General features: G+C 32.6%; 3 protein-coding genes across 3 annotated transcripts; all 3 read right to left on the bottom strand.

The window, feature by feature from the left end:
- Positions 1–3,342: 3,342 nt before the first annotated feature.
- Positions 3,343–4,661, bottom strand: LOC112592920. The gene is made up of 5 exons (XM_025337080.1): positions 4,545–4,661; positions 3,884–4,054; positions 3,691–3,819; positions 3,483–3,589; positions 3,343–3,423 (listed from the first exon to the last, which is right to left on the bottom strand). Exons 1-4 carry the CDS (start codon positions 4,659–4,661, stop codon positions 3,485–3,487), a joined length of 522 nt encoding a protein of 173 aa, XP_025192865.1. The 3' UTR covers positions 3,343–3,423; positions 3,483–3,484.
- Positions 4,662–5,403: 742 nt separating this feature from the next.
- LOC112592921 lies at positions 5,404–7,333 on the bottom strand. Its single transcript, XM_025337081.1, has one exon. The coding sequence runs from the start codon at positions 7,213–7,215 to the stop codon at positions 5,404–5,406; it is 1,812 nt and encodes a 603-aa protein (XP_025192866.1). The 5' UTR covers positions 7,216–7,333.
- Positions 7,334–9,191: 1,858 nt separating this feature from the next.
- Positions 9,192–10,259, bottom strand: LOC112592911. Its single transcript, XM_025337072.1, has one exon. The coding sequence runs from the start codon at positions 9,993–9,995 to the stop codon at positions 9,246–9,248; it is 750 nt and encodes a 249-aa protein (XP_025192857.1). The 5' UTR covers positions 9,996–10,259; the 3' UTR covers positions 9,192–9,245.
- Positions 10,260–13,568: the final 3,309 nt, after the last annotated feature.

Consider the following 13,568-nt stretch of genomic DNA (forward strand, 5'->3'; position numbering starts at 1 on the left):
ACCACTTGGAATTCTTCAGATAGTACGTTGTCGACTCTTACTTGATATTTTGTACTATTCATGCATACTTTTGTCAGGGATATAAGCTTGCTTGGAATTCCGAATTCGTACATTATATTATAAAGACTTTCCCGGTGAATACTGTCATAGGCTTTTTTAAAATCGACAAATACCTGCCACACATTTTGCCTATATTCAAACTTTTTTTCTATAATTTGACCAATCACCGACAGCTGATTTATTGTCGATTTCCCTTTTTGAAATCCGCATTGGTACTCCCCTATGCATTCATCTGCAAAGTGTTGTAATCTTCCAAGTAATATCATTGAGAACACCTTATATGATGTGTTCAGCAGGGATATTCCTCTGTAATTATTACAATTAAGTTTATCACCTTTCTTGTGTAGCGGTACCACAATGGCCTTGTTCCATTCTTCTGGGAGTTCCTCCTCGTTCCATATTTTTTGACATAGCTCATATATTGCTTGGTGTAGTGCTTCCCCGCCATATTTTATTAATTCGGCCGGTATTTCATCTGTTCCAGGCGCTTTCCAATTTTTCAGACTGTTGATAGCTTTTTTGACTTCTTGCATGGATACATCATTAACCTCCTGTTCCGCCCTATGATCTATCCATGCTGGCACTGGTCTCACTGGTACTTCACTATTAAGTAGTTCCTCAAAGTAATTTTTCCATCTTGTGACTTTCTCAATTGGGTCCATTAAGATGTTGTCATCAATATCCCGGACAGCTTTCAGATTAGGGTTGAATTGTTTGTACTTTTTAATCTTAACGAAAAAGTTCCGTATTTTACCTTGTGAGTGGTCTTGTTCTGTCTCACGCAATAGTTCATTCATGTAGTTTCTTTTTTCCCTCTGCATGACCCTTTTACATGTTCTCCGTTCTTCTTCATATTTTTCTTCGCTTAACGGGGTCTTAAGCTGGAGGTATCTTTGGCGGGCTTCACTTCTTTTTTTTACGGCCTTCCTACACTCGCTATTAAACCATTTATTCTCTCGCTTTTTTGGTTCCCCTAGTGTGCTATGAGCTGCTTCGAGTATGGTCTTTTTTATGGTACTCCAGTTCGCTTTTCTCTCATTTTCATTTTCTTGTCTCTCGTTTAATTTACCTGTGATCTCAGTGATATATTTTTGTCTCTTTTCTTCATCTTTTAGTTCCTCGATGTTGAATTTTAGTGTTTTTTGAAAATGCCTACTTGCTATTTTTAGTTTGAGACGGAACTTGCATATTACTAGGAAATGGTCCGTATCGCAGTCTGCGCCCCTATAGCTTCTCACATCTGTTATACTTAATCTATATCTCTTTGCAATCAATACATGGTCAATTTAATTCATAGTCCGTCTGTCTGGGAACTTCCAGGTATATTTGTGTATGTTCTTGTGAGGAAAAGTAGTGCTACTGACTACTAAACTTCTAGGTGTTGCAAATGATATTATTCTCTGACCATTGTCATTGCTCTCTTCGTGGGCACTTTCTAGTCCAATAGTGGGCACAAACATTAATTCCTTTCCTATTTTAGCATTTGCGTCTCCTAGCACGATTTTTATTACGTTTTCGGGTAGTCTGTCGTAAATCCTGGTTACTTCTTCATAGAATTCATCTTTATCTACTCCATCACTATTTTCCGTTGGTGCATGTATAAGCATATCTCTTTGGGCTTAGTTCTTAATCGTATCGTACATATTCGTTCGGATATTGGGTTAAATTCACGTACACAGGGTTCATAGTTCTTATGGACTGCAAAACCCGTCCCAAAATGATGTCTATCCGTTCCTTTATAATAAATGATATAATCGTTAATCTTCATCTGCCCTTCTCCCGTCCATCTGATTTCTTGAAGTGCCGCAATTGACACTGTATACTGACTCAATATTTCTGTAAGAGTCTGACATGCTCCGGCACGATATAAGCTTAATATGTTCCAAGTCGCGATCTTAATCTCCTTGTTTTTCCGTTTCCGTTTTCCATTTGGGTTATCCGTTTCTCTAGTCCGAGGTTTTGTTGTTGGTGGTTTCTGAACAAAACTTTTTTTACGATGTAGGGTTGTTAACCCTACGATCAACTCTCCATACCTTGGAGAGAAGGAGCTCGGGGCCCCGGGTTCGCCAAACCCGTAACACAATGACTGTGTTCCCCTGGGGGAAGTTTTAATATTTTATTGAAATTAAAAAAAAATACTGACCGCTGTAAAAATATGGACCTATTAATTGATCGCCAATAATCCCACACCAAACATTTACTCCTCCATCAAAGGTTTGAAATTTAGATTCTCTCATCCAATGAGGATTTTCATCGGTCCAGTAATGAGCATTATGACGATTCAAGATTCCATTTGTCATGAATTTTGATTCATCAGTCCATAGTATACTATTAAATATTAAAGGATCTAATTCTTTTTTATTTATTAGCCATTGAATAAAACTCAATCTTCTATCAGCATCACCAACTCTTAGTTGTTGTACTAAGGTGATTTTGAAGGGATGCCATTTATGTTTTTTCAAAATTCTCTGTATACGACTGTATGAAATATTAAAATATACCGAAGCTTCCCTTATTGAAAAATGTGGATTTTCGACAAAATACATAAATATTTGGTTTTCAATTTCTTCGTTTTTGGTATTTTGTTTTTTTTGCCGATCATGCTTACTATCAGGAAATTTTCCTTTAAGTCTTAAGGAATCTACTAACCTTTTAAACGTCATGTGTGATGGTATACGTCTATCTGGGTACTGTTCCCTGTATGCTGCCACAGAATGTCTACTATTTTTTTTACATTCATAAAATATTTGAACCATATCAGTTTGTTCTTTGTAAGAAAAATTAACCATTTTTAACAAAAATTATACTAAAATTTGGAAAATTTAAAATTAAATGTGTATACTGTGCATATCTAGGTATACACAGGTAAATAATATGGGTGTATTTTTTACTTATAGCCGTGTAAACCAAATGTTCAGATAACTAGATAACTACACACAAATTGAATGCCTTATTTCAATAAACCAGATTACATCATTGATTACCTCCTATTGTCAAAACTTAGATATGACTTTTATTTGAGCACTTGCTTATATTTATAAGATAAAATAACTTTCCAACACACATTGTAAATAAATCTATTAATACAATTAATTGTTTTTCTACCATTTTTCCACTGACAAGTTTTAAAAATGTATTATTGTAGGTTTGTTTTATAATAAAAATCTCTAATTGCAAATTAGAACTCTAGTTATTAATATAAAATAATTAACTACAGCCAAAGATACATAATTTATGTGTTTATTAAATTAAATAAATAATATTAACACAAATCTTCATCAGAAACGTCAAAAAGGTCACTATTTGTAAATTTTTTGGTTGTTGGCTTCATTATTGAAAATGTTGAATCTACGCTTAACTGTCCTGTAACATAGTTTTTGAATATAAGTATTTAACCTGTACACGCATGTATTTATTCTAACTTTTATAAGCATTCTGTTATGAGTTCAACATTTTCTTTTGGCCAACATGATGGTAAAACGTATAATGTCGTATTAGTTTTCAATCTGTCATTTGTACAGCATCGAATCTAAAATAAAATTCATACAATATACCACACATATAATTGCATTCAATATTTTGTTTGATATTTTTTTTTTAGTGTGTTATACATTTTTGTATTTTAGTTACCTGACCACCCTTTTTCCAATTTCTAGCTTTTGCACGTCGAATTATTTTGATATCGTCTTCGGTTTCAGGCTTAATTGTTTTAATTATTTCTTCAAATGTTGAATTAACCGGACACCACCATTCAACACGCTATACATATAAGCATATTTACATTTTTGTTTATTGAGTTATAATTTAATAATTTAATTTTTACATGTTCTTGAACTTTTGGCTTATTAGCAGTAGATGATTGACCAAGTTTTATATTTTCAAATTTAGCACAAACTTGATTTTCAATTTGGTTCATCTTATCGCTGACCATTTTATTTATAAGAATTATTGAATTCTTAATTACAGGTTCAATATTCATGTCTTTTAAAGAGTCCTAGATACAACATACATAAAATTACAGTTGACAATAAATATTGGATTTATTGCCAAAACCAAAGAATATAAAGACCATATTACTCTACTGATATTTGTATAATAATTTATTTAAAACTGCTTCTATTTGGATTTAAAATGTGATAGCGTATGCCTCATTTTCATTTAAAATCACCGATGATTTGGAAATAAGTACATAATTTTTCTAAAAAAAGTGTTATAAGAATACAAGTGTATTTAAGTGTTTATTGTTATTTATTTTTTATTTATTTTTTTTTTTTTTATATGTATATATTCTATTTTTTGTAAAGAAATAGAGTAAACTAGTTAATTATATAGAAAAAAGCTACTGAAAACTAAAACTTAATTCAAGAGTAATAAAAAATATTTTTTATGAAAAACGTTAAATTAATTTAAATCTTAAATTATTCGTTTACATCTAACTGTAATACTACTAATACTGTGTAGAGTCTGTATAATAGATTACTTACTTGCTTTAATTCCTCATTTTCATTAACAATCGACTCGGCGGCTTCTGCTACCATTTTATAATATTCCAATTCAGACCCAATAAAAGTCGGGTTTTTGGAAACATATGCCGCAAACATTTTAAATAAAAAAACTGTTAGTTTTGAAGACTAACAAAAAGTTAGAAAATATAAATAAATTCTAATAAAATCTAATAAAATCAAATAAAAGCTGTTAGCTTTTGTACAGATTATCTCCAAATGGGTACATGTAGGTACTAGGTAGGCTATATTCGATAAGATCAAACATTGTTATCGATGTCATATTTCTTTACCATAAATAAATGGTATTTCAATCAAAAAGTAACAGTAAAATAAAAGATTAATCAAAATACATATGTATTCTTTATTTTATACGTTTTGATCCATTGCAATTTTCAATTTTCATATGACGAGGAGAACTATTATTAGTTTATTAATTAATGTCAATTTTAAGTTTAGTGAAAAATGTAATAAAGACTTGGGTTTTTTTTTAAGGAAAATATAATTTACAATACTTAATATGGATTTAAGTATTATTTATATGTATATGTATATTTTTTTTTAACAGGGATCCGAAACATTATTATGGCTGGGTTCACGGAGTACCCCAGGTCAACCCTTTCACTCCTGTATAAATATTTAGTATTTGGGGTTAAACATCGACAAACAAATTATAATTATGATCAATTAGATAACTAATAAAAAATTATTATTATTATTATTATTTTTTTATTTTTTTTTTATTAGCTTTTTGTAAATACAATTATAGCTCAACAATTAATAAGTGATACAAATACAATAAACGAGAAAGAATACAAAACAAAATATAATATTACAAAAATTAAATTCTAAAGCCAGCCTCTAGAATAAAGGTTATTATTAAATTAATGACAGTTACAGAATTAGAATTGAGAATAGAATATAGATTAGGGGAGATATTAAGGGGTTTTAAGGAATTAAACAAAGTAGTGCGTTTTGAGTATAGAGAAGGACATTCGAAAAGGATGTGAGAAAGATCACAGGGCATTTCAGTTATGTGTAAGGTGCAGAATGGGGAATCATTTAAGTCAAGTTTGTAGGCATGAGCAGGCAGGGTTGTGTGACCTGAGCGTAGGCGGTTAAATTGGACGATAGTTGCTCTAGATAAATGGAGGTTGTTGAACCAGATTTTATGTGGGATAATGGGAACTATATGTTTATATCTAGCGGCAAATTTTTCTGGGAGATTTGACCATTGGGAGGACCAAAGGTGCTTAATGTGATGACGTATAGTAGGAGTAAAGTCTGTATGAGGGAGTTGGGTAAGAGAAAGACAAATTAAAGAAGACGTAGATTTGGCTAGATTATCGGCTACTTCATTTCCATAAATTCCTATGTGACTAGGGATCCACAGGAATTGAATGGAATAATGAGACTGGTGAAGTGTGAGAGTAATATGTTTTATACGGAGAGCTAGAGAGGAAGGAAGGGAATTGAAGGGGTTGGATTTGAGAGCTAGTAGACAGGACAAGGAGTCGGAAGCTATTAGATAATTATTAGGAGCCAACTTTGATATAAGAATTAGAGCTTCTATGATGGCATAACATTCAGCGGTGAAGGAAGACGAAGAAGGGGGTAAATTGTTTGTAAAAGAAATATGTAGTTCAGGAATATAAAATGAAAAACCAGCTGAGAGGGGTGAGACAGATCCATCTGTATATACTATTATATGATTACTAAAGTTGGTATTGAGGAATTCTGTGAATATTTTGTTTATCATAGGTGCAGATATGGCTTGTAGATCGTTGGACGATAGGGAGGAGAAATTATTTTCAGTTTGAACAAGCGGAGAAAAAAGTAGAGATTCATATGATTGTTCATAAAGAGGGAGTTTGGTGGAGTTTAGAATGTATTGATGAAAATTTGAAAGAGAGTTAGCTGTTAATGAGAGAATTGGTAATGACTTCGGAACGTAACGCCAAGTGAGGAATAGTGAGTAATACATGTCAAAAATATGATTATTGGAGTGAGCAAGTTGCTTTAAAAGAAATTTACTGGCTAGCCATCGGCATCTGATGTTAAAGGGAGCACTGTTTGATTCTACTTCGATAACTGGGCAGGGGGTTGATCTTAGGTAACCCATGATATTTCGGAAACAGGAGATTTGGAGTTTATTTATTTTGTTTAAATTTGAGCAAGATGCTGAGCCGTAAAGAAAACAACCATAATCTAGTTTGGACCGTATGAGGGAACGATAGATCATTAATAAACTAGAAGGGTGGGAACCCCACCAGGTGTTCGTTACCGACCTGAGGAAGTTGGACCATCGGGAAACATAAGCTGAGAGAGAAGTAATTTGTGGTTTCCAACGTAGTTTGGCGTCTAAGATGATACCTAGATAAGTGATATTGGGAACATAGGGGATAATATTATTGTCGAAATATGTATTTTGGGGATCTAGATATCTACGTCGGGTGAAAATGATGGATTTGCATTTCTCTGGGGCGACTTCGAATGATAACTTATCCAGAATAACTTTTAGGTCGTTAAGAATTTGATTTTGAAGAGTAATAGCAAGATCAATAGACTTATTGGAGGTAAAAATGACCATATCGTCGGCGTATATAAGATACTTATGACCCAGCCTAGTCAGATGCTTAGCGATAATGCTCATATAAATGTTGAAAAGTATTGGACTTATACAACTACCCTGTGGTAGTCCAGTGAAAGTGGAACGAGAATTGTATGATCCAAAAGGCGAGGAGAAAACGAGGTTTCTTTTATTAAACAAAGCGATCAGTATATTATTGAATTGTTGAGGAACATATAATGATTTGAGATATGAAATTAGAGTACCAATGTTGACTGAATCAAAAGCACCACGTATGTCAATGGAGGTAGCTACAAAGAACTCTTTGTTATTAAGGGAGTGGTATATGTTTCCTGTGAAAGAAGAGAGGCACTCGGTTGTACCCCTTCCTTTTCTGAAGGAAAAAAGATTATCAGGTAGGATTGAATTGTTTTCCAACCACCAGTCTAACCTAGATTTAAGCATATGTTCAAATATCTTGCATAATGAGGAAGAGAGTGCTATAGGACGAAAAGAGGTTTTGGAATTTTGTTTAGCAATTGGTATGACTTTGTAGGAGCACCATGAGGGCGGAATTTGTTGGGTTGAAAGAATATTATTCATTAAGGCGAGGAGAGATTCTAATGCAATAGCAGGGAGGTGTTTTATCATAACCGGTGAGATGTTGTCGAGACCGGATGCGGTGGATTTACGTGATGAAATAGCATAATTTAATTCGGACATACTGAAATTATTAGTAAGGATATGAGTAGGAGAAACATCGTGATCGTAACGAAGAAGGGATTCGGATTTGGTTGGAACGTAACAGGGAGCAATTTTGGAACAAAAAACTTCGAACCAGTCTTCATTGTCGGGGCGAGTTAGGGGAGTTATACAATTTTTAAATCTCCTGGCAACAGACCAGAGGTGTTGTATGGAATTAGACGGTACTAAGTTTGAACAAAAATGCTTCCAATTATTTCTCTTGGCGTTTTTAAGAGTTCGAGTAGTATGGGCGCAAGCGTTTTGATATGAAAGGAAATCAGTAATAGAGCCGGTACGTCTGAAGGTTCTGAAAAGTAGGGATCTATTGTTGACCAATTTCGTGCAGGTGGGGTTCCACCATGGAGGGGAGGGTGGAAATATTTTTTTATTTGGTATTTTGATGGGTATTGTTGCATTAGCGGAATTAGTTATAATATTAGTGAAAAATGAATAGGACATTGTTGAGGATATATTATCTGATAGGGCGGAAAATGAATTTTGTATTAGGAGAGAGTAGGCTGCCCAATCAGCTTTATTGAAATTATAGTATATTGGTTTATATTGGCTAGGGTCAGAATGGGTAGTGGAGAGAAAAATGTTAGTGGTAGAGCTTGAGTTTAACTTTATTATGATCGGAATGTGATCACTGCCATGAGGGTCACTTAATGTATGCCAAGATAGATTCCAAATAAGATCGGAAGAGCAGATGGAGAGATCCAAGGCTGAGTCGGTAGAATTTAAGCGCCCAATGTGGGTAGGACTGCCGTCATTTAAGATACAGAGGCCAAGTGAGTCAATTATATTGTATATATGATTTCCACGACGTGAAAATGAGTTTGATCCCCATGCGGGATGAAAGGCATTGAAGTCACCGCATAGTAGAGAGTTTCGCGTTACTAGGTTGAAAATAGTTTGCCAGAGGTTGATAGGAACATTTATATTGTTAGGAATATAACAAGACCATAATTTTAAAGGATTAGAAGAATCTGATCCTAAAACCTCTACTCCGATGAGGTCGATATTGTGATGGGAGAGTCTATCCCTAGTAATGTCGTTAATGAGAATAAGATTAGTTTTAAAAGAGTTATGAATGGCAATAGCTACGCCGCCATAACCATCAGGTCGATCGAATCTGAAGGTTTTGAAGTCTGGTAATTTAAAAGTACGTGAAGGAAGTAGCCAGGTTTCCGATAAGATGGCTATGGAACATTTGTGAGTGGTGAGTAAATGCTGTAAAGAAGGAAGTCGGGCTGTAATACTTCTAACGTTCCATTGCAGTATATTGTAGTTGTTAATGAGATGTTTATTATTGAAATTTTAGGTAATTTAGTTATTATGAATTATAGAATCGTTGAAAATATGGACATTACCTAGTCGATTGTAACAAAATTTGGAACGGCGAGGAGGGAAGTTAATGATGACTCAATTAGGTTCTGAAGATAAGACGGGGAAAAAGGAGAGGAGAGTGAAGGTGCGTTTATAAGAGATTCGGATAATTTGAGGGATAGGGTGTGAATCCAGGAGAAGTCATTATCGTTTTCATCGGGTGACTTAATTGGGCCATTGGGATTAATTAAGTAGCTCCCGTTTGGGGAGGTATAAGAGGAATCAACAGGTAAGAAATATTTTTTATTATTGTGCACCTGGGATGGATTAGATATGTATTTTTTTTTTTTTTTTTTATTATTGAAGAAATGGTGGGAATTGTTTAGACTAGGAAAGTGATCATTCTGGAGAGAAGTGTCGATTTCGATGTTTTCAGAGATATGAGGCTGGCAGTTTACAATATCGGAATATTTAAAGGCTGGTGTGTAACATTTATTTTTCTTAAATATTAACGTGTCTTTGTAGGATAGGTTTTCTGTCGCCATGATTTTTTTTATATCCTTTTGAAGTAACCATTCCCGGCAGGAACGGTCAGTGGCAAGGTGAGGAAGTTTGCAGTGTAGACATATCGGGTCGGTGGCTTGTGTGGAGGGGCACGAGTCTATTGAGTGCTTGGTTTCACCGCAGTGGCTGCATCTAGCTTCACTACGGCAGTATTTTTGGGTGTGTCCGAATCTTAAACAACGATTGCATTGGACAGGGGAACGGATGCTGGGCATAACTTCGAATATCATATTGTAGATAGAAATGACGGATGGTATTTTAGGTGCAATGAATTTCAGTTCTACTGTGCGAGTTTGGATAGTTTTTCCATCTTTCTGAATAGAGATGCGTTTGAATGCCTCTATTGTGACAGGTGAACGTTGACCCTCGAAAAATTCTTCTTCGGAAATATTAATATCTAGTTTAATGATTCCATACGAGTATATGAGGCTGCTGGGAATATTTACGTGAAACCCGTTAGAACGCGGAATATCAGAATTTAAGCAATTATTGCCATTGAGGGGTGGAATTAAAAGTAATTTTTATCTTTTTGGAACCGGCAGGTTTAATATTGGAGATACCAATAAAATTTTTGGTGAAGAATTTAGCAGCGCTTATAGGATGCCAATTACCCATGTTTATATTTTGATCGATGCACTCGGCGAGTATAATTATGGGACCATTATAATCCGGTGTAAAAGAATGAAGTAGAATATTATTATTGTAATTGGTTGCGTGCATATCTATATCAGTGTTGGTAACTGGAGACGACGGCGTTTTATCTGTAGATAAGCTAACGACCGGTGTGTGTTCGATTGTTTGATTATCATCAAGTATGATATTTGAATCGGGTATGCTAGTATTATCGGTTACGACATTGAAATTAAAAGTAGTTTGAGATGTATTTAATAACGGCGGGTTTTCGATAATTGATTGAAGACTAGGTGAGAGTGGATTATTGGAGTTTTTGAATACTTTACCCTTTTTCCCCATGGTGCTGAATCCATGAGTTGAGGCAGGATTTGTAGTAACTGTGTGCTTGATTTTGGTTGTGGCTGGGGATTGACCGGTACGGCTATTGCCGCCCGAGGTCGACGAAATTTGAGATCACTAATTAGGATTAGAATTATTAAAGACCGAGATTACTTATCAGTGGAACGCACAGTGACAGGACTGTACGCTACGACTGCGTGAACACGACTGAATTATTATTATTATTAGTTTTATTCTGATACGGGTTCGAGAAAGAGATGCGAATCGTATGATAGCGATGTGACAACACCATTTATTTTGCTACCTGTTAGCGCGCGTCGTGTGGTTAATAATTTAAAATGCAATTTCTAAAAATTTTGAATAGCTTTCAAGAATAGAGTTTTGCATCAATTAATGTTATTCATGAACTAAAATTTATTTAAAAAATGTCTTCACATTATGTTTACAAAAAAATCATAGGTTTCCATTTGAATTTCTTAAGTTGACCCTCCAAAACCCCCCTAAAATATTGTAAACAATTATAAAAATATGAAATCGTAATAGATGTTTCAAAATCAAAAAACTTTTGTACCATATATTTTTCACTAATTTGAATATTTATATGATAAAATGGTTGTAACATAAATTTTGAATTACCCTGTATATATAATTATGATTAGGGACCGGATTTATATGCACAAAAAATCCTCAAAATATGCTTCTAATAATGCTGTAATATGTTATGAAATATGTACTTAAATATGCATTTAAAGTTTTGTTTAAACCTATGTAAAGATATGTATTATGTAAAATTATGTAACAATATTTATTAATTAATATGGTATTAAAAAAGTATAAAAAAAGCTTATAAAGTATTTTGTCGTCTTCGTTGCCATTTAACATTCTGCATCTTCAATCTATAAAGTATTAACTCACATTAATAAAAACTGAAACAAAAATTGATTTCATATTTTACCTTATTGCATTGGATGATCAGAAGTTCCTTAATGTGTTCAAACGTTAAATTCCTCCGATTATCTGTAAGTATATACGTATAGGTTTTCTTACTTTTCGCTATTAGTGTTTTCACTGTTTTATTTTCGCGGTTTTCACATAGATTTTTTGGAAATAACGACCGGTGTCAATTTTATTGATATTATGTGGCTGTGAACGTGAAAATACGACGAAAAACGAATATATGTGTTATAAATAATAATATACATTTTAAAACTACAAATATGCATTCAATATGCATTTAATAGGTAAAAACGTTGAAATATGCAAAATAAAATTAGTGTTATTTTAATAAGAGTGATCTAAATGGGGGACAATTTTCATCAGATTTCAAAAAGCTTATCCCAATACAAATATGCATTTGCATATAAATCCGGTCCCTAATTATGATTTATGCTTTATACATAAATAACGTATTCAAAAAATTGAAATTAATCTTATGCTACTGGTTATATAAACGTTTTTACATACCTTTTACTTATATTTTGTCTTCTGGGCATAATCTCACTGGACTCCACTGAGATTTCAACCATTCAGATAGAATATTTTCCACATAAATTTCCTACGTTGTAATCATTGTAAGGAGGAGAAAATACATGTACGTAGGTGGACGTTCTCATACGTTAAATTTAGCTTGCTCCATTAAAATAATAAAATATACAACAATATAATAATTTATAATAATAATATTGGTTAATACTTAATATTTTAAATTGTAAATAATAACTATTATGTACGCGATAAATAGTATAAAAACAATAAAAACAATTATGATATCAATTTTAATACCTATAAGCTATAACAAAATACATACCTACAGACACTCAGTAAAATTGCATATTATCTAAAAGAGTAAAAGCTTCTCATTGAAATCTAAATCTAAGTCTATGATTTTATCTAAAACTTAAGAAAATTCTGAAAACTAATCACTTTTAAACCTTAACTAATCTTATAATATAATACTATATTATAAAAGTTTATGTTAAGTTAATAGCGCCCCATATTTATTCTGCAAGCGTTGATTCAATCTCACTTGCACTTTGTATTTGTCCGAGAAGGCGACCAACAACGAACATTTTAGTTGATTTTTAATGAATCAATGAATTAAACACAACAAATTCAATGTGATTAGCAGGTGGTAATAACTACCGTTAAAACGATAAGAGGTAACCCACGTTTAACATTTAATATAAATAAAACGTAACACATCAATTATTTTTTGAAAATTATTTTGTATAATTTTGATTTTGAAAATCTTCGAAGCAAATTTGTTTTGTTTATCCTTACATTATGATCTATGTTATTTTTGGTGATATGGTTTTTAATACCTACTTAGTGCTAATTTAGTTTTTATTCTTTTAAATACATTCATGTTTGTTTATATTGTAAATTGAATTTAACTGTAAATTTCTGTGTTAAATTTAAAATTAACCCTCAAAACTTTTACAATCTTCATCATTAAAATAAAATTATCAATTCCATCATTTATAATATTATTTATCTTACCATAAATTATATAAATACCAACATTAAACATTATGCCATCATTTCTTATTAGGTACAGTAAAACCACAATATTAGGTTCTATCTTCTGTCTTCTTCTTTATCTTAGTACCTATTTTCTTAAAATGTACAAAACCAATATTATTAAGTCTTAACTCATAACTGTTTTATTATTGTTTACGCTTTTCCATATATTATGCATTGTTTAACTATATTATTAATTAAGTAATTACTTATGAACTCACACTTCCACACTGTTTTACTGTTCTTTACACATTTGTATAGGCAATAAATTAATTAATAACTATTACTATATATTTCATAATAATTTATAC

Source organism: Melanaphis sacchari, unplaced genomic scaffold (genome assembly GCF_002803265.2).
Source record: "Melanaphis sacchari strain LSU unplaced genomic scaffold, SCAv2.0 Contig19_pilon_pilon, whole genome shotgun sequence".
Taxonomy (NCBI): domain Eukaryota; kingdom Metazoa; phylum Arthropoda; class Insecta; order Hemiptera; family Aphididae; genus Melanaphis; species Melanaphis sacchari.

Excerpts from the sequence above, each read along its gene's own strand:
- LOC112592920 (XM_025337080.1), bottom strand. The coding sequence starts at position 4,661 with ATGTTTGCGGCATATGTTTCCAAAAACCCGACTTTTATTGGGTCTGAA. Across the intron at positions 3,820-3,883 it reads AGCCAAAAGTTCAAGAACAT|CGTGTTGAATGGTGGTGTCC; the intron begins GTAAAAATTAAA and ends TTATATGTATAG. Across the intron at positions 3,590-3,690 it reads ATTGGAAAAAGGGTGGTCAG|ATTCGATGCTGTACAAATGA; the intron begins GTAACTAAAATA and ends ATTTTATTTTAG.
- LOC112592921 (XM_025337081.1), bottom strand. The coding sequence starts at position 7,215 with ATGAGCATTATCGCTAAGCATCTGACTAGGCTGGGTCATAAGTATCTT.
- LOC112592911 (XM_025337072.1), bottom strand. The coding sequence starts at position 9,995 with ATGATATTCGAAGTTATGCCCAGCATCCGTTCCCCTGTCCAATGCAAT.